The sequence below is a fragment of the Cardiocondyla obscurior genome, linkage group LG03 (assembly GCF_019399895.1).
Source record: "Cardiocondyla obscurior isolate alpha-2009 linkage group LG03, Cobs3.1, whole genome shotgun sequence".
Taxonomy (NCBI): Eukaryota; Metazoa; Arthropoda; class Insecta; order Hymenoptera; family Formicidae; genus Cardiocondyla; species Cardiocondyla obscurior.
In genome coordinates, this window is record NC_091866.1 from 2,309,641 (window position 1) to 2,331,603 (window position 21,963).

Below are 21,963 nucleotides of genomic sequence, written 5' to 3' on the forward strand. Positions count from 1 at the left end.
GTCAGGCCGAAAGATTCAGCGCGTAGAAGTCGAGAGGCGTCGTATTTTCGGGTCTTGTTAGAACTTATTTGTCTATTTGTATCGATTTGTTTATTTAATTTGCGTAATAACGCAAAATATTTAATAATCGTCATTAAAGTCGATATATATCATTTGTCGTTAGGGAGGCTTGGAACATGCATGAATGCAAAGTTGGGGGCGGAAGCTACCTGTTGCGCGTCGCTTTCAGAGCGCGAAGTTGGCCGCGCAGAAAAAGGAAATCGCCTTGAGATCCATTTTGATTTCACTTTACTGGTAGAACGTCACGGACGCGGGAGTGATCGGGAATGACTCCGACGAGCGATGTCATCGAATTTGTTCGAATGGTAAGCATAATCCGTAATCAATCGCATACTTTCTCTCGTTTCAATATTTAATTAGCGCGCAGTATAAATTCAGCGCTCGTAATTAAGCATTTTCGTAATTTCGATTGTATTTTGTTTGCAGAACGCTGCGGATGTGAGATGGACGGAATCGGCTTCGATGAGCAACGTTATTAAAATCATTCCATTGGTAAGCAAGCATTAATAATAATCCATAATTAATTGCACATTTGTCACGATATTTAATTGGCACGCAACATAAATTCAACGTTCATAAGTTTGATCATCACTTTAATTGTATTTTATTTGCAGAGCACGAGATCAGATGAATTACAACGCTCCTTCCACTTTTGGACGCTTCTTGCAGTTCCTGTTCTTGCATATCCAACATCCAGGAATTCCTGTTTCATCCTCCGTCCCGATCTGATTGCAGTACACACAACATCCTAAAGGTAAGAGACATTCTTATAATTTTGAAATGAATCAGACAATTGTTTCTATTTATTTTGCAAGTAAAATTGATTGAGACTGGACAAAATGATTGATTTTATGCAAATATCGAATATAATGCACGGGAATATCACTGCAAAAGGCAATATTAAAAAATAGCAGCAAATAATTATACCGTGGGGTACAATGAATCATGATTTTATTTGTTATATAATAATATCTACAATAAAAATACCATATCGTTTGAAAAACAATTTTCGTTACAATTATATAGTAATTTTATATAATATAATATTTAGGTTTTCGTTCCAAATAAGACGTAGCGATGAACATACACCTCGCGCAGTGGGAGTGAGAAAATACATTATTTTTTTGTCGCAAATTTCGCGTTGTGATTTCGTCACTCAGCGTGTGCCTGTGTTTGTGTGGGTACGTGTACGTGTACATGTTCATTTACTCTTTTTCCTTCGAATGTCGTCAATCTCAGGCGCAAGCTCGCGAAACGAACGGGATCCGCATTTAGATTTTATTCTGTCTTCTTTCCCAACTTTTCGCGTTTTTAAGGAAAAGAAAGATCGCAAGGATCACATTGTCTCGAAAGCCTCGCTTTATTCGCTTTTCTCCACCCTTTTAATCTTTTTCCTTTCTTTAGTATGTGCGAAGAGTGTGTTGTAAAAAGCGTTGGACTTCGCAGAGAGCGATCCAACTTTTTTTTTCACCGCGCGCGACCACGCGGACAGTATCCCCGCTTAGTCTCTAAATTAGCTACACTTAATAGTTAATAGTACCGTAATGTCATCTCAATATATGTTTATATATATGCATATGCATGTACGTACATAAATACATATATAGATATATGTATATGTATATGTATGCATATACATCATTGTATTAGTTTATCATAATATATAGAAAATACATATAACAATTATTTAAATGACTCACAATCATCTTGCCACAGCGCGCGTATACGACGAGCGTGCATGCCGTGCTCGTGCACGTATACGCGCCCACGTGCACATATGCGCGTGTACATATATATTTATATATATATATATATATATAATATTTTTATATATAATAAATATATACATACATATATATTTATCGGTGTGTTAATTACATGATATTTTTTACACTCGTCGTACAGAGGGAGGAAAAGGATGGCGCGAAGGCTCGAGGGAGCAGGGAATGGGAAAGAGGACAGATCTCTCATACATTTACATTATCTCTCTGCTAATATACAGGGAAATTCTCGTCGGTACCTAATCGATATCTTACAAACGGTATTTTTTTTTAAATCTTGTACTGTAGTACGTATCCTTGCATCTAGCGAACACGTCTCGTCGTCCTGTGTCCTGGCAAGCATTTTCGCTGTACCGGTTGTAGCGTTTTTACGTATCGGTGTTCGCACCTTTTTAACACGTGATGTTTGAAAATCTATACTCGCATATACGAGTTCTACAATGATACAGATACTTGAAGAGAAAGAGAGAGAGAGATTGTTCTTGTGATTGTGGGATCTTGAGATTTTAACGCGATTTTCAGACAATGACGGCAGGTGAGTTGAAGCAAATTGAAAAGATTTACTCTGAACAAGACATAATTACCGCGAGAGTAATCATTCTATGATGAAACAATGCATAGAGTTAGTAGAATAAATTGTAATAAAGTGGACGAGGTTTTTATCTTTTACTACCGCTCGCTCTTCAATCCTATTCACCTGCCAAAATTTACTTCTACTGCGCGCTTCGAGTTGAACATTTTTATTTTGATTCTGCGTTTGATTCATTTTATCTTGCACTTTGATTTTTACATCACATATTAGACTGACAATAAACAAGTTCTTTTTCCTCTCTCTTTCCTCGTGTTTCCATGTCAAGAAATGTTAAAAAACGCTGAATATACATAACTGTATTTCTTGACACTTTCCTAGCTTTTAAAGTTGATAACAATTGAATTCAGAGTCGCCTTTTTATTTACTTCCGGATGATTATCATTACGCATGTGCATTACAGTCATTTGATAAAATTCAAGCGTTTGAATATTTTCGTACAATAAGAGATACACAACCTCATAAAATAATAAGGAATGTATAGATTTCCTTTTTTTTTATTCTTGCTTTGATTTTCGCTTTGATTCTTATTTCCATAATTAGCGACTCTGAAAGAAATCGTTTCTCGCAAATGTAATTGTACTCTTAAAAGATACTAATAGTCAAACTTTTCGAATTATGCTTTTATTTAGTTTTTTTTTTAAGTCCAGTTATCAATCAAAGCTGCCAGATTGTCAGTAATTATTTCTTAATAACATAGCGAAATCTTTAAACATCTTCGAAAAATTCGATTGACAATGAAATTCTCAGAAATTTTTTATCTGAGACTTCTTCCAACCGCCAAGCATCAAGCTAAGCGTATCTAAATTCTATACTTCCTAACTGGAAATTTCTAAAAGCCTTTTCTCTGCCGATTTAAATGTTAGAAGAATTGCAACATTTTCTCTTTCTTTTTTTTTGCTCTCTCTCTCTCTCTCTCTCTCTCTCTCTCTTTAAATTGTTCTATTATTGAGCGGAGAGGTATTGCTATATGGTTGTCGAGGAGAATCGTTTTGATATGTCAGATGTCCGTATCTCACCCCCTGTTCTTTTTGTTTTGTCACTCTTTCGCTTTTTCTCTTGTTCTGTCTTTTTTCTGCTCTCGTATTCACTCGTACAATGCGATTTAGAACCTCTTTCTAGTGTTCTTCACCTCTTATTTCTTCCAAGGACGACGTGTGTGAAAAGAGACGCGTGAAGGAAATAATAATTGAATTAAATAGTACTTGGGAAGCTCTCTTTTCTTGCTGCCGTATGGGCTGGACGTATGCATTAATGACTGACAGGACGAGAGGGTACTCTTTTACAATTTTATATACAAAAGTTAAAGACACCAAGCACGATAGCGATACACTGATCGATCTGCATAGACTGCAAGACTTCATTCTTGACATACAATAAAAATATGCGCGGACACCTTTGATAATCATAAATATATACATTAAATACTATATCATATACGGCGGAAGGATAACGATTAGAGTTAAGGGATGGTGGCATAAGTCCTTAAATAAGTACTCGTCCAGCCCATCGAGCGGATGCAATTGGAAGGTAAAAAGAATATTTCGTGTTCAGGTCTCGTCCATAGATTCCGAGCGCGAGAGGGGCTGATTTTACCGTTAATTAGTTTCAATCACAGACAATATCGTTTTTTATTTCTTGAAAGCAACATGGAGCACATCGATGAGAGATCAAAATTAATTTCTTTCGGCAAGACCAACCCCTTAGTCTCTTCGTTCTTAACACTGATCGTTCTTTGACACCTCTCTTGATCATGTTAAATTTCGCTTTGCGTTTTAGTCACGATTAATGGCACGTATTCTCTAATGTATCTTGTATTGCGCGCTTTTCGCGCTAAATGCATGTATCCATTTCTCGTCACTAGCCGCGGTTTTCACATACAGAAATGAGACTTCGGGCAGCTGCACTTGGCATTAAATGCGTCGCTAAACAAGCGTGAAAACGCGGACTTATGGTTGGTGATGACGTTTAATATTGCTTCTACTTAATGAGCTAGATACGCGAAGAATCCTCGCGAGACATCACTGCCGCGGACACACGCGAGCAGGACGTTAATTCTCTAGATGGATCCGTTCTTTACTCGATGTCTCAGTCGCGATTTTTAATTGCATTTCAGTGCGACGCACGTTCGCCCGCTAATTATCGTTAACAACTTATCCAACGCGCGGTTGGAAAAAGTATATAGCGCGCTTTTTCCTCGTGAAACCACCTCGAGAGTCTGTCGTCGAATGTAACTTTTAATTAAATTTAATTAGATATTGTTTTTTTTAGTACCAAAGATAACGGGAAACGTGTACAAATATTTGAATTATACATTATTAATAAACAACATTTTATATAAAGATGCGTTTCGTTGGAGGTAACATGCATTTTCAATACGATGTTTCTGGACCGTGGTATGCTATACGCCAGATAATTAATTTCCTCAAACGTTATCTTCTTGATTGTCAAAATTTTTGTAATTTCGACAGATGAGAATGACTCTCGAAGGTAGGTTCTGCGACGATACAAGAGTATCATCGACTCGCAATGCAGTCAATTGATCAATACCAGAAGTGAGAAGGATCGGGGAGGTGAAGGTGCTTTTTTTTTTCCCATGTACGAGTACGACACATATAAAATCCATGCTCTTTATACATGTTATTATTGCATACTACACGTTCGCCGCTGCGGGCCACGAAGCGCCTCTCTCTCCTCTCTTCTCGCTTAAAAAGTATTTAAATCTTAAAAAGGGTCGGTGGCTGAGGAGCGAGAAAGTCCGCGAAGAGCTCTCGGTAAACGAATGTTGTTGCTCGGTTTGATTTTTACCGCTGTTCATACTTTTTTTTTTTTTTCCTTTTACTGTATTTGCGGTTCTCGCTGCCTCGAAATTTTTGATTGAGTGATTTGATTACTAGATGAATTTGGCACAGTGATTATTGTTGAGCATCTTCCTCGCTTTTGCCGAAGAACGCTCATACGAGAATGATCTTATCGGTACGATCGAGGGAGTATTTTCTTTATGATTTGATCGGCAACGCGTCATTGATTGATAAAGGCCGATGTTAAAAGGTCGGCGATAATAAAAAAAAAGTATTAATCATCAACTGGGATTACTACTTTTCAATTATTATTATTCTTTCTTATGGTTATCAGTATTTTCTTATTATTACATTAAATTCTCGTGAGAAAGCGTATATCCCTTGATCGTTTCGCTTTGGTTTCTTAAGCGTATTGTTATTTGTCGCCGGATCTTCGCGAGATACAAGAGGGTGCGAATATAAGTACGCAAATTCGGGCATCAATACCGTGAAAATCATCGTCGCAGCTTTGATCACGGTGGTCGGTTTACTTTGAGACACGTCGCCATAGGTCTGGAAACCACCGCGGTATAACGGTAACAATAATCACGGGACGTTACATTCAACACATAATAAAATTAGACTCACTGTACTCGCGCTCGTGATTAATTAGCGACAATTAGTCGTCGGGGAAGTACCGGCGCCGCTTCGTGTTTGGACTTCGCGACAGATTGGCTCACATCGCGGTAAATTACCGTCTCGCATCGTCGGATAACGTGAAAAAATGTCTCGTAACAATGTTTCTCCACGTAATCGCGCAAGATATACATACAAAGCGCAGCTTCGTGAATGTCAATCAACGCTCGTACAACTGAATCCTCGTTACAGCACCGATTGCACGGGAGATCATTTAGGAAGAAGATATAGTCATTAACAATACAAGAGCAACACAAACGAGCTGACGTGGATACCAGCGTTGATTTTATTAATTAGGATAAATTATGCATAAATGTATATATGTATATATTTATACATATATATTTATATATAAGAAATCTTACTTAGCGTATTTCGCAATGCTGAAAGAGAGAAGAAACCGCAATCATATGAGAGATCGAAAGCGCGATCGCGCCTCGGAGTATTTACCGAGAGATCGTAGAACGACTGATTTACGCTTCACGACTCGGCAACGCATTGCGCGAAATACAACATCCACGCTCGTATCCACTGCCGCCCGTGCGATGAAGGTTCATATTATACTCTATCTAGACAAAAAACATCGTTATGACGGAATCTAACACGTTCAGGGCCTTCTCTACACCTGCGTCTTATAAATTAATACTTTCCGTAAGCATTCACACTCGCGTTCAGTGGCACAACTTGCATTTAAAGGACTAACTAACGGAGGATTGTCTGCTTAGGGTCTTTTCCATCCACATCAATGCATCCATGAGGCGAAATGCCGCACGGCGTTAATTGAGAATTTCACCGGTGCCGGTCGATCAATAGTAGATTAATTATTAATTTGCGAATTACCTATAGGAGACGGTATTAGCACCTTTAATCGAGCTTTTGGCACGAACTTCTACACGCATTAATTATTATCTTTGACGAGAAAACCCAATTTCTTGTAAAAATACCTCGGAAAGCTAATCTCGACCTGGGAGAAATTCTCTTATATCTCGTAACGTTCATTTCAATTTAGGACCTGTATCACTTGCAAATATTCCGCGATTACTAGTGCCTTTAACGATAACGTCGCTGGAGGAACTTAAGCGCACGGTTATACTACTTGTAAATTACGATAGTTCGTTTATTAATCGATTGAACGAGTTTGCAAGGCAGCTTTCACGTGCGTCATGGATGCAGAGCTCCCTCGGCCACGACACTTTTGCTATCTACCGAAACCTACTATTTACATCAATTCCTTGTAGACATAGCTAGCATTTTACAGTTCGAGAGATATATGTTAAGTGTAGAATCGCTGGAAAGAAACGCACACGCACTCGATCTCATCTCGCTCGGTCGTCTCGTAGCCATTCGCACGTAACACTCGCGACTATATCTTTTTTTTTTTTTTTGTTGTTGCTCTACCACTTTTGCCCCTTATCACAACACCAAACAGTGCCCACTTCGAATGAAAGAAACCCCGTGCGGGGGGGCCTCGGCTGCCCTGCGGCAGAAGTATCTTTACTAACAACCGTTGTTAGGATAATGGGTAGTCCTCGCATGTCTCGCTGTCAAATTCGCACGCATATCATCCGGTGACACACCGCCGAATACTCTCACCTCGCTTATATTATTTCCGTGATAAAATTTTTTTGTGGAACGACTTATGCGCGATACCTTCGATATTAATTTATCTTAAGGCCATTTTTGTCGCTAAACGATTTCAACGTACTTTTATTTGAAAATTATCAATATATCTTCTTACAAGAAGCAACATTTTTCGTGTTCTATTATAATCATCGTCGAAGTGTCAGAAAAATTTTGTAGCATTTTGTTCGCACTTACAATCATTTTATTGATAAGATATACTGATTACCATTAAGTGTTTCACATCACGGAAATTAACAAAGCTAAATGAGATCGCAGGTGTCCCTTCTACAATGTATGAATTTAGATATTCTTCCTTAGAATTTCGCAATGAAAACAAAGTGGAATATTAATTGGTTTTTTTTTCGGTAATTATTGCCTGAGCTTTTTTTTTTTATGAAAGTAGAAATTCAATTAAAAGATCCTTAATATTTCGCCGAAAAATATCTCGCGTTGCAAAATCATCGAGATAATTTCGCTATCGCTGTTTAATTAATTTATAATCGAAAAATTGTATTTTATGCCTGACGGACATGGGCAGTCGAGAAAGAAACGAGTTAATATCGAATGTATAATTGAAAATTGTAATTGCGGAACCAGGTACGCGTGTTGGCGGTCGTCAGTTTAGTTTGGCACAATATTAGCATGCTGCTTGGACTTTATAATATAGCGTATTACACGAATAGAGAACATTGTAAAATAATACATTCGCTGAATTTGCAACGCAAAGCATTTCGCAAGAATTAAACGTATAGGATGTCCAGTATCGCTCGTTCTTCTCTTTTTCCATTTTAGTTAAAGAATAAAAAAATCCCTCGTCTCCCACCGAAACGCTTACAATCTGCGTAAGCTGATATTGACAGGTTCTTCATCCCTCGCCTTTTTTTTATCTTTCTCGCTCTCGTTTTCGCTTTCCCTAATATCGTAGTTAAAAGTCAACGATTAGTTACCAGAACACAAGGCACTTGGCTTACACATCATACATGTCTTTTTTTTATTTTTTTTTATTTTTTTTTTTTGTTATTAATTTGCTTTTTTGGTATAGCTCGGTGTTGAGATAGCTGGCGCAAGACGCGCCGCGGGGGACAACATAGATATTAAAGGTATTAAAGAGCGGTAATCTCGCGACAGTGTAACGTATTTGCCAAATCGATTTGCCGAATTTTCGGAAGGTGTGTGAGGCAATGAAACCCTTTGAGGACGTACGTTAGTTGAATGAAGTACAGCGTTACGTAGTAAATCTACGAAGACCTGCCTTCTACATCTTCTCTATTAAAATATTAATTAAAATAGCTTTAAACATTTGTTTATACTATGTCAGATAAAATCATTTACTCTCACGAGAAAGAAGCTGGAAAGTTTCCGACCTAGAATCTCATGTAGATCATGTAGTCTTCGCGTCTCGTTACGGATCCGCGGTGCGTCTTCCGACGTACAATGAAAATAGCACTCACTTCACATACGCAATATTCATAGAAGAAAATAGTCATATATATGTATGTGTCGTCGTACATATAATATATATACTATCTATGCAATGCAGTAATAATATATATAATATATATTTATATATATTCAGTATTTGTCTTAATATATATTCATTTATAAACGACGGTTAGATTATTCAATTACACATCTCAGTATTAAAACTCCTCGCCTTGTCCTTTTCGCTCTTTTTCCCACGTACACATTTACACGCGCTCGAACATGCGGACCAACTCGTGCACGTACACATTTTCGCTTTTCTATTTCATAATAGTAGAGTTTAATGGTACACTTAATGCTCATGCTGTCGTGAGGCAGGATTTTCGGTATTTCCTCTTGCGCCCTATTTTTTACCTCCCCTCTTTTTTTTTTACATAAACCATTGAACAGGGTGACCTGCCACGGTCTGATCGGCCGAAAGTTTCATACGCGTATTATATATGTTAACACGTGTCGCCGATCTACGCAGAACATTTTTTTTAGCATTTCCTTTGATTCTCGTTTTTCTTTGATTATTCAGTCAACAACGACTGTGGCGCAAAATCGGTCAGTATAAGTATTTCTTGATGCGATGATAATTTCTCGATTTTATTTTCCCCAATCGCGCGGGCTCTTAAAAACTGGATCGCGAGCTATCCACTGTCTCTCTCTCTCTATCCTTTTTTTTTTCTTTTCTATTGTTAATATTGTGACTGTGTATTTCGGTTGTGCTTCTCTGTAGTCGCCGCTGATTTTTGTGTACCGAAGTCCCGTCGCTCACGGTTCAGAAGAAGCCGTTTTAGGGTTTCCGTATTTTCTCTTTTTTTTATTTTTTTATTTTTTTAACGAACAACATCGACATTTAACGTAGCAAGTACGGGCCGCTCGACCCTTCTGACTCTGTACACCATACATACTCAGTTTTGTATATATATATAAATATATATTGAGCGTACGTGTACGTGTGTACGCAGCGATACATACATGCACGTACGCTATCATCTGAGTTAATATGCATGTTTTGTGTATAATAGTAATATCGCTTCTCTCCTCCATATATTTTCAATACATACATATATATGTATATATGTATATATTAAATAAAATGGTATGTATATATGTATGCGCAATGTAATCACTAGTTTAATGTGTATAAGTATACCGTTTCAACGTAATACTGATGCGCAGACGCTCGTTGACCTGGCTAAGCCGTTCGGTTTGCATTTAGTTCCTACAATCGGACTTAATCCGGATAATTCAAGTCTTATCTCGCACCTCTTTTAACGCTTCGCCAGACTACTCGCGAACGTGGCTCCTACCTGGACAAAGAGGAATCGAAAATTCTACGTCGCGCAATCGTTTCACAAAATAATCAGATAATACACACAAAAAATTCGCTCTCCTCCCTTTCTCTCGTTGAAATTTTTCTTCTATTTCATACACATTGAAGCTATGTCACTCGTCGAAGAAATTAATATTTGTCGAAGCTTAAATTCACGCAAAATGAAATTTACAAATCTATTACATTAATGAGTCGAAGTCATCGATTGTACAGTTCGCCAGATTCGCGGTAACAATAAGAGTTACTGGCGACGAGACACCTCTAAACGATTACGTTAAAATTTCACTCGCCTCGTTCTTCGTAGGTTTACGCAAGAGAGAATTCTCGAATTCCTCGCATTCGCAGATAATCCGCCGCATCGTTTGTGTCGTTTCTTCGTCGACGAAGACTAATGTGGCGGAGTTGCTTCTTCGTATGGGATTCTGGAGGCCTCCTTTGGGGTTTTCTCTTCTTTTCGCAATAGAACTGTCTTTCTTTCTCTCTCTCTCTCTCTCTCTCTCTCTCTTTCTCTCTATTTCTCGCTTCGTTAAGTGGTATCACTTTGATAGGCTCCAGATTAAATTAGGCTTTTATTCGGCAACTCGATACCACATCATACTTGAAATTGACTGAACTGTGCTTAATTATATTAACAACGCATTGCAGCTTTCCGCCAAGAGACAATTGCGAGAGCACTCGCGGTGGAAAAACTTGCCGGATAAATCAGAGTTTTGACGAGATCAAATCTTACGAGTTACAATATAATTAATTGCAAAGATTAGCTATATTTAAATTAAAGATAACACTGAAGTCACATTATTGTGCGTAGATGACGTCGGAATATTTTACAAACGCAACTTTACGGCAAGACATCGTTGATTGAACGTTGAGAGCACTCGCAATCGCTCACGGTAGATAACCGTAAAGCGTTTTTATCGAGCTTTTTTTGAAGCAGAACTTAGCCGGCCAGCTGTAGTTAGCCCACGCGTAACTATAACACATTTAATAATATATTGTCCATATTGCTTATGGCACCAGCTTTTGAGCGATTTTATTACACAGTCCGGATACGAGAGATAATTGTGTGTTGCTCCGTCCGAGCCCGCGTCTCTTTGAGCAAGACAGGAATCTGATTAAGTAATTATATTTCAAGTAGCTAAGATAACGTGGATTCTAAATGTATAGGTATATTTATAGGTAATATCTAGTTGAGCAGAGAGAGATGGGAAAACAACGATAGTACAAACGCGCACCACTCTGAATATATTGCTACCGAGCACGTGCTTATCTTTCACCCTATTAAAATTATTGCAATAATTTATACGAGCAAGGGAAGTATGTTTGCATGAAGGTACAGATTTTTCATTCTGGATGACCTTTACTCATCGCGCATTTTAATTCACATATATAAACTAAGCTATATCTGAGAATTAACTAATATATCTGAGTATAATAATAGAAATGAGTTTTAGATACATTTAAAAGAATTTTACACGGATATTAATATTTACGTATCAATATGGTACAGAAAATATAAAGTCGTGAGTTTACGCAATTGCATGTAATTGTCAGAACTCGTGTTGTTTCACGACGTAAACGCATCCCATTATCTTTTTTAATCGTAATATCTGTTCTCGTATAAATCTCGATGTGACACTTGCGCGGCTGGTCTACAGCTGACCATGTTCTAGTACATTAAAAACACTATTAACAATACATTCTGTAGTAAAAGTTAATAGAGAATAGTATAACATCAAATAGAAGAGTATAAAGAACCATGCTGGTGTATAGAGATAGACATTAAAGTAGGTAATAGGTAAGAGGACGATAGATTACAATATTAATAATCCGTAATAACTTTTTTTTTCACTTATTAAGAGTAATTTTGCATAAACGTTGATGATCATTTAGTAGACTTTTTTTCTCTTTAATACAATATTTTGAGCACATTCCTCAGGTGTATAACCACGCTACACTTTCTTCATCGAGTTGTACCAATATATTCCACAACTTATTAAACTCCACCAGTACTAAATTAATTAACGATTATCAAGAGCTTTGTCAACGTACGAGCCATGGCGTGCATTGAACATTCTGTAGGAAATATATTGCGCGAAATTTGCTTAAACAAGAGAATAAGTACGGTACACTGAAAGGTAGGTATAGCGTTTGCTGCAGCAACAACGTCTAGCGTCACGTATGCTAGCCGTCGTCGATGCAGCAAACGTCATATCTGTCTTTCAGTGTACAATAATTATTGTATAATAATTATCCAAATAACGAATAAATTATCGGTAATAATGAAATTAACTTAACATATTAAAACGTTATTAACAATTCTGCAACTATGTGCTAGGAAACGATGATACGTCTACAAGTATTCGTTACCGAAAAGAGATATCTAACTTTTTTGTACATATTGCTCGATTGCTATGTGCTTTTTCATCCCTCCAATAGTAATTCCAATTGTTTCATGTGTGTGTGAATTTGTAATATGATTTACAACTGCGAATGCGGGGACAGTAAACGTTTTAATCATCAATACAGTGTCAATATATTAGTACAGTAATATAGTAAAGGGTAGTCATCTATAAAATAGAAACAAGCACGAAATTATTAATCACGATTAATGTCTTTTGTCAGCTTGGTATGGGATTTCGAAAAATAATTATAAAATAAATATTTTAACAAATTAAATATAGGAGGTCAGCACGTGTCTAGACGTGTCGTGACATCAACTTAAACAGGAGTAATATAATAATAACAGAACGGTAATTTTCGATACAAATAAACTGCTCATACAATAAAATGTAAAATATGAAACAACAAAACTCTGTTTAATAATTGTCGATGAGTGCAAAATGCTCCATTTGCACAGCCATTAAGTTAAGTGTTAGTTGGTAACTTCAAGTTAATCGTCTAATCACATACACGTACAAGAGCATAAAAAACAAAAATGATATCGTATTTGTCGATGATTAGTTCAGATCCATTCACTCGATGTCATCGCTATTCGATTTATGGCAGTACAATATCGGTACAACTCACTAGTTGATGGCACGGGTCCGCCTATGTACAAATATGTAATACCATATACCACATATCATTTAAATACATCACATAGTTATCATTTTGTTATATATATATTCTTCATATAGATATATCATTTTTTTCTGTGACGTGGAGGGACTCGTTTGTACAATTCATGCATATCTTCGTTACTGTTTCATTGCTTCGTTTCATGCCTTTCCCACATTCTGAGTAAATAGTCTCCAGTACCATATTTTGTATTGCTACTGTTCTAAATCCAGAATATAGTTTGTCTTAAAATAAAAAAAAGTATACATCCAATATAAAATCCTCAACTACAGTTTTTATTTTATTACATTTTTAATAGATAATATTGAATTTACTTTAGAATTCCAGCAAATAACGCATAAAAAATTATTTAATTAAATTGTTGAAAAAACTTAGTGCTGCAATTATTAAATATCTTCTGGATTTGGTCAGCCAATACATATTACCACTTCTTTTAATTACTACCTATAATTTTTTTCCCTTGAAGCTCTAAGTCAGATTAAGAGTTAGATTACATACAATAATAATTATATTAGTAGAAACTTAGTTTCTGTAACAAGTGTATTGTCTTAAATGATATGTCTGCTAATTTTGTTGTATTCGACCTACGCACCGAGCCTGTGGTCGGAATCCATAACAATTTTATTCCTTAAATAAACTAACTTTAAGATTCGAAGTTCTAGAATCTTATAGTATAGTATATAGATTTCTAATACTACACTTTTTTGTACTGGAGGCCATTACTCAGCCGTTACAGAATTATTTAGTTTGGCTACAAAGGAGTATTTCCATGGGCTTAAAAATTATCACATTTATAAATACGATCTTATAACATGACGAATATATTGAAATAATTCAAATACGCACAAAGATTTTTTTATTATTATGAAAATATATAATAAAATTATTCTCTAGTGTTATATTCTTTTATTATAGGCCGGTAAATCTGTTAAGATGATTAAGAAATCAATTTTGAATCTTGAATAATATTTAAATAATAATCGGGAATATTAAGTTAGTGCCCTTGGTGGATACCCCCTTATATTAATCTCTTGTCTGTAAATAAATAGATAATGCAGATGTCGTGGCCGGAATATTTTATGTTTAGTTTGCATTACATTTTTGTAAATCGGGGAGAAGTTAATGAGACACACATAAAGATAGAATAAATATTAAAATACAGAGTTCTGAATATCTAATGTCTTACGAGAAGGTATTTCCGACAATTAGACTTTCATTTACAGTTATAATTTTTACTTTAAAATAAATGGAAGATTTAGAGCCATTTTTATTTTTATGAAGACTTGGCAGATTTTTTTTTTAATGTTCTCAGTCACTGCGTTTACTTAAGAAAAGTTTCAAAAGTTAAAGTGTACGTTGTGTGTGTGTGCGATTCGTTCAGTGGTAAAAGTTAATAAGAAGAAGAATGTTAACAATAACAATGTCCTCAAGATAGAATTAGAGCATCTACGATTGGCAATTCTCTTGAATAACAATTTAGAGTTTCAATATAAATGAAACTTGATATATAAATATATTTCAATCTTTATAAAATTTAGTACATTTATTATATTTGTCTTAATAAAATGCACGCTGTTTTTGTTCTAAATGTACTTAATGATTGTGTGAGAGATGTTCCTATATATATATATAAATACATGAACACAACTAAAGATTAACTTCAGGAATTGAAACAGCTAAGCGTGCCCAAAGATAAAAAAAAAATATGAATTAATCTCGATCGGAACATATTAATATTTTTTTGCAAAAGAATTAGAAATATATTTTTTAATGTTTATAGTTGTAAATTTTATTTGTTCTTAGTTTAATGTATATTTGATCAAATAAATGCGGTAACGTTAATTGAGGAAATTTTAGTTTAATGTACCATCAAAGTATATATCAGAGAAAAGTAAATTTTTTTTTGATTGCTTAAGGCACCTTACATATAGGAACATCATTTTAACAACTTTTGAACGGGAAATAAAAATTCATAGATTGTTGAAACATGCGACCAGTCATTGTTTTTACAAGAGTCTCGCCACGTAGCCTCTAGTAAGGTAGAAAATGAAGCCAAGTATATATATTTTTCTTTATATATATGTATATAGATCCCTCCTAAAACAACCTAAAACCTAGCCTACTTAATTTTTGCATAGAGTTCATTTTAATTATACATACAGACATTGACGGTATATATGTACAAACATGTACACATCTTATGTACATATAGCTATTTTAATGATCATTGAAGTTGAATATTATTTAATAAATGTACTCTATCCTCTGTATCCGTGTGTTAAGTGTGCGTATGTATAATATGTATGTATGGGCGTATGTATAATCATTTTACATTCAGTATCGGCGACGTGGAGAACGCCTCTGAAACTTGAACAACGTCCTTCCTAGAGAATTCTTTGCCTAAGCTAAAACGAGTTCTTTTCAATTACATCAATTTGTGTTTATACATATTTATATTTATATATATTTATATTCATATATCGTATATATTAAAATTTTTATTCAATTGTATACTATTAATCTACTAAGTAACAGAGGTAAAGAAATTAAGGAGTTTCAACAAATCTACGTACGTTTGATATAAGACCCACTTAGTTTCATCAAGTTTTAGATATGCTAATGATATTTAAACTAAATATAATTAGAGCGAACGTGCAACAAGTTGTATATTGCAATCCGGGATTTATTTACGAACTGTAGTTTATTTTATTATTTTATGAGTATTTAAACTAAATATTATAAATTTAATAAAAACATATTACTGTTAAATCAGTAATTTTTATGCAAATAAAATATTAATAATGTTTTATCACTTTAAACGATTACGAATTTATAAATTAAAACAAGTTAAAATTCTTTTTATTCAAATTTTAAATAATGCAGCTCCACGTAAATTGATCCCGATTGCAATTTAAAAGAAAAAAACAACCTAAAACTTTTTTTTTTATTCCGGAAGGGTAACAGGTAACAATAATGTCTTGTGGCACAATCTGGGAACATTTCACGTGCATAATAAATAGGTACACTGAAATCGCATTTAATCGTTAGAGCGCTTATTGTAGATGCACGTCAATCTCCTTCAGTTTTGTTGATTCAGCACTCATTATGGCGAAGTACGTTTTCGCACATTTACTTATCGAGTTGTGTTTGATTTTTCTAGGCCATATTAAACGATCGCGTTTACCTTTTGTCTTTAACAAAACGCAAAGCCTGTACGTTCGCTTTTTCTTTTCAATGACAGTGACCATTTTATTTCTCTTACACTGATGCCGGCATCTCGTCTTCCACACTAAGAAAGATATTTACGATCGGTACCCTGTCTCCTTGTTGAACAGAGCTTGAGTTATGATTGCATAATTAAATATCTTCTATCGTTGCGCCATTAAACCCTACGAGTTCTATCACTCTTCGTGCTTAGTTTTCATTAACGATAGATGTTGTCTTTTTCTTTTTTCCTGAACGGCCGACTACGATACATATTCCGCATAAGTCTTATAAATTAGTCCATCTGACTGGTTAAACCTACCAGTTACGTACTTTTGCCCAGTTTCGTATATGCAGGGGAGATATTCGAAACTATCTATTTTGGAAGTTCACTCACGTAATTTGCCGCATTGTGAGCAAAGGTCTCATAAAAAGATGCTCTCGCAATGCTATTTGATTGAGCAACGATTGCGATCGTTTGGAGCCTGACACAACGCGCGATCATATTACTTGCCTACAGTACCATTACAGCCTTCGTTAAGGTAGCTTAAGTTTAATTACTTGAATCCTGTCCTATGGGGGCCTCGTCGGATTATGGCATAAATGTGTTGTATTTTTAGCGCTGTTGTCATTGATACTCGCAGGCAGTTGTTGCTGATGATCTTGAGGTTGCGACGTAACATTGTCCGGCTGTTGTTGCGATTGGTTTTGCTGTAACGGCATTGGCTGCTGCAGCTGTTGAACTTTCGACGGCTGTTGCGTGGCTCGCTTAGATTCCTGACCCGTTGAATCGGGCAAGGGTATTGGCCTGTGGGATTTCATGTGTGCACTTCTGCTTTTCACTTTGTTGAAAACTCTGAAAAAAAGAAATAAAAATGAGACGTCAAGCAAACTATCACTCATTACAAAGTCAAATTGGATGAAATGTGGACGGTATTCAGCACTGCGAGATTTGTATGTTCTCGCTTGTAAAATTGTTACAAAATTCATATTAATATTTTACAGGAAGTAATATAGATGTAGAAACAGTTGAAATATAAGTTTATACATTCAAAAACATTTCCGCACAAGCGTGGATTATATCTTAATTCAGACACTCATAGTGTATAGTTTTTAGTAAGTTCACATATATTTAACACATAAGATGAGAAGTCAAAAATATCGACATAGCAACAGCAGTCTAACAAATCATGCTTGCGTTATGCATTTGAATTTAATTATATGTAACATACCATATAGCCAATTTATACATATATTTTTTTCGGTAAAGTCAAACATATAGAGAAATGTAATTGGTAAAATATAGGCAGCAAATTAAAATAATGGTAAAATATGAAAATGTGTGCCAGGCATATTAAAAAAAGATTAAATAACCAATTAAAATTGCCAATGGCAAAAAACTTATTTAAAATGTTACATTTTAATTGAATTCAGTGGTCAATTTGAAACACATATAAAATTAAATTAATATATCGTACAATAAAATAGTTGTCATATTTATTAAAAAAAAAATTAAATTTTTTTTAGTAAAATCGTGATGTTTATGAATGGCGTTTGTACAGTTTCCAAAAATGTGTTATTATGTATTTTATCATAACGAGAAAGAACTCAGTTTTATTACATAAATTATTTAGTTTATTTAATTTTTTTTATATTCAGAAATGTAATTGTTTAACAGCATCCTGTTTACGTGTACATAAAGTCGAAGTATGTAACTTTACTTCTCCAACACCTGTATTTTGCTGTTGCATTGACTTAAAAATAATTTATATTTTTATTGTTACGAGTTACTTAGACGAAAGTCATTTACATGTGGCATATGTATGGAATTCTGTAACTATATGGCTACCATCAGTTTACTATTCGGCTTTAGATCATATGCAGAAAGGCAGTCTGTCCTTCTACAAGGATATCTATGCAAGATGCGCCAATACTTGCCGTTAGAGCTCCGCCGTCAATTATTGGAAATGGATAATTTAGATTAGAGATTGGAGACTTACTTCCCGCAAATCTTGCAGGGGTAGTGAAGTGGGGTGGGCGCGGGTAGTTGTTGCTCAGAACTAGTGTGAGTTTGTGAGTTGGTGTTGACTGTGGCGTGGCCGGTATTGCCGATTTGGGCGGTTTGGGTGCTTCCGGCCATCGTTACTGTTACACTTCCGCTAAAGCTCTGACAACACAAAGAAAACACAAAGCCAAAATAAACAACACAAACAAACGACAACGGCGACGACAGATAAATAACGCAACAGTCACACAACGCACAACGTCCTCGATTTTCTTGAAATAAAGCGTGAGAAAACGACGGATCAGCAGTCAATCTCATGCGACACTTAAATCTTAACGCGTATATATGCGTATAAGATATTTTAGACACACCGAGTACGCGAAATTGTCAAATAAAATTATTAATCAATATTATACTAATATATTTTATAAGAATCAATATTATTTTTTTATTTAAAAAAATATAATTGAGGTGTAATATATATAAAAAATTTCTTCGTACTCGGTGTCCATAAAGAAATAGGATATGCGGTGAGCAGCAAACATAGAAATAACTTATGTGGATGTATATTTTCTTCTCTGAATCAGCTGTATTCACATATTTCGTAATATGCTATATTACATCAGCGATGTGTATGATTAAAATATTTTGATTAATTTTAAAGTTAATTAAAAACTTTAAAAAGCCATAATTATGAATTAATATGTGATTATCGTGTAAATGTAAGAGCACAACGGTTCATGAGTTGTTTATATAATGTGAAATTTTGTTACTTACATCTGTGCAGTCGTATGCAAATAACCTCAGCTCTCCTTCGCTGGTAGTTAGAGTTGCCGAATTTTCTCTTTCGTTTGTTTGTAACTAAATCGACAGAAAGAAGTTTTATACTCATATTTACACACGTTTACGTAATTTTAACATGGCATTATTAAAACAAAAGCCATTCGATTACGCCTAAGCTTACCAGTGTACGGTGAAGAATTGATTTGTCTTCACCAAAGTCCATTTCCGTCACGGACGCAATAGCGTCGCGTAGCTCTTTGGTATCTTTGCTGTCTTTCATTTCGCTTTTAATCTTCGCTTTTCCGTGACAAATACGCAGCCTCTTGTACTCTTCAGGACAAAGTCTTTTCCAAAGATAGTAGAACTGCACGCACTGCTTTGCGGTCTTCACGCCGACATCCCGCGAAATAGCGGAAAAGTCTTTGTTGTACTTGAGCAGCCCTTGATAGAATACGTCCATTTCATGTGACGTCCATCTATCGGACTCATGGCACTCGTAGCTGAGCAGAGGATGCTCCATTGGTAGCGTAGGTGTTGGTCGCATTAGTTTCATCATTGCTTCCTGAAATATAAGATAAATGTGATAAGTATCGTCGTCAATAATAGCAATTATATTGAAGAAATATAATTAATAAAAAAATGTTTAAGCGATTTCAAAATATTTACGTAAATTCTAATTTAAAGAGATATCTTACGTGAATGTTCCCTTTGCACATATGCAACAGATGAAGGGCGTATTCCTTGTTTCTACCACCGCCCGGTACCGCGGCGCAACAGGCGAACTGCAGGTACATTTCCACTGCAAGTAACCGTTGTTTGTTACATTACATTTTGTTTCGCACATTTTTTTAAGCGTACATTTTTTTAAAGCGTACATTTGAAAAAAAGAAACCTACATTCGGTGTTTGTGAGCACGTTGTTTATGCCAGGATCCCACAAAAGATGGTCGGCTTCGGGTCCGTCGTTTCCTCTGTCTCCGTCATATTCCACTGGAGGTATCGTAGCTTGATACCTCGTGCCGATGTTGATCCTCGGCGGTGGACCGTCGTTCCCTTGAGAATCGTCGGAGCTAAAGTCCGAGTCTCTTTCGTGTTGATGAAGTCTTGCATACAGCCCCGGACCGGGGCGGGATGGATCTAGAATCGGCGGCGGAGTGTAACTGCTGTCCCAGTGGCGGTCACAAGCCTTCCGTAACCGCGATGGATAAGAGTGCGAACTATTAACGTACTGGCCATCCATGCGCGGCCTTTTTCGACAGTGCCGCACGGGACTGTTGGCGGGTAAGCTGCCAGGACTAAGAAATACATCTTCGTCTAATAGCTCTTGCTTAATCTGTTCAATGGGTATCGGTAAATTTCCGGTGGCCGTTTTGTGTCTCAGGACATTATTTTTCGTTGCGTGGTTAGTTTGGACGAAAAACTTAGCTGGATTAACGATTTGCTGTTGATTATATTGTCCCGTGTTGCATTGCTGTTGATTTGTTTGTACGTTCAAACCGAGATTTACGGTTACAGGTTCGATTTTTGGCGTCGCTAAACGGATCTCCTTCTTGAATGTTAACGCGGGACTGAGCGAGCCCGCTTGCACAAACACATTTGCCTTCTGCAATCCCGCCGTTTGTATTAGCTTGAATTCGCCGTTGTTATCGACGACAATGCCAGCTAGGCTGCCATTTCCGAGACCAAAGTCCATCAGGTTTTGACTTGTAATTAGTTTGTACGATTGAAATTCGAAACGTCTACGGCCGGAAGCGGAGAAGTCCTTCGAGGTCGAAGAGAGGAGAGGATCTTCCGAGTTCGGCATCATCTGATTTTGAAGTGCGTGATGCGGCGACACGGGAAAGCTCGTGCCAGTAAAGGTGACCGGTCCCGGCGACGAGACGGAGGACGGTGGCAACGGCGACGGCGCCGACGTCGCTGACAACGGGCTTGGCAGTGGCGAGTGTGGGTTTGGCGAACCGGACCCGTAGAGGTCTGCGTCCGCCTCGGGTTCACCCGGTAGCACCTCGTTCAGCGCCTCTTCCACGGCTGCGGCGGATGACATCGTAGTGGTATAGAACGCTGCCGAGAGCGGCGAGGACATGTGTCTCACGCTCTCCGGATCCTCCTGAGGACTCAGCAAAGGTAGGCTTCCGGTGAGGAGGCCTTCCTGGCTGGCCGGTGGTGTCGGGTACGTGAAGCTCGGGCTGTCATGTCGAGTTAAAGGCGACGGCAGAGGTGACTGAGTTGGTAACGTATGCGGACTTTCCGTGTACTGTGTAGCATAAGTACTAAATTCGGCCAGAGAATCGGGCAATGGCGAGTTTACTAGCGCTTGAAGATCTGGATTGACCGTATGCTGCGAAGAATATCGGTCTTCTAGTGTGATATCTTGTAGCTGTTCGGTAGATTGCTCTTGCAACAGATTAGCCGTCTGAAACTGTGTTACAAGTGTGATAAAAAAATTAATTTATTTACTACATTTTTCAGTGTTATTTCGCAGTAAAAGTTATTAAAATTATAATTTTTTTAATTTTTCTCTGAGAGAAAAAAATTACAATTTATAAGGAGCTAATTCTTTGT

General features: G+C 36.5%; 1 protein-coding gene across 9 annotated transcripts in view; it reads right to left on the bottom strand.

Moving 5' to 3' along the window:
* Positions 1-994: 994 nt before the first annotated feature.
* The window catches only part of LOC139113942 (zinc finger protein 541), a 344,562-nt gene continuing 323,593 nt past the window's right edge, over positions 995-21,963 (bottom strand). For 8 of the 9 annotated variants that reach the window (XM_070675406.1, XM_070675404.1, XM_070675403.1 and 5 more), the window contains 6 exons: positions 20,299-21,820; positions 20,098-20,201; positions 19,584-19,964; positions 19,397-19,480; positions 18,615-18,781; positions 995-17,470 (listed from right to left, as the gene is read on the bottom strand). In XM_070675406.1, the coding sequence (XP_070531507.1) occupies positions 17,188-17,470; positions 18,615-18,781; positions 19,397-19,480; positions 19,584-19,964; positions 20,098-20,201; positions 20,299-21,820 (2,541 nt within the window). In that variant the 3' untranslated portion in view covers positions 995-17,187. The remainder of the gene's footprint in view (positions 17,471-18,614; positions 18,782-19,396; positions 19,481-19,583; positions 19,965-20,097; positions 20,202-20,298; positions 21,821-21,963) is intronic. The other variant, XM_070675411.1, reaches the window with a different exon arrangement.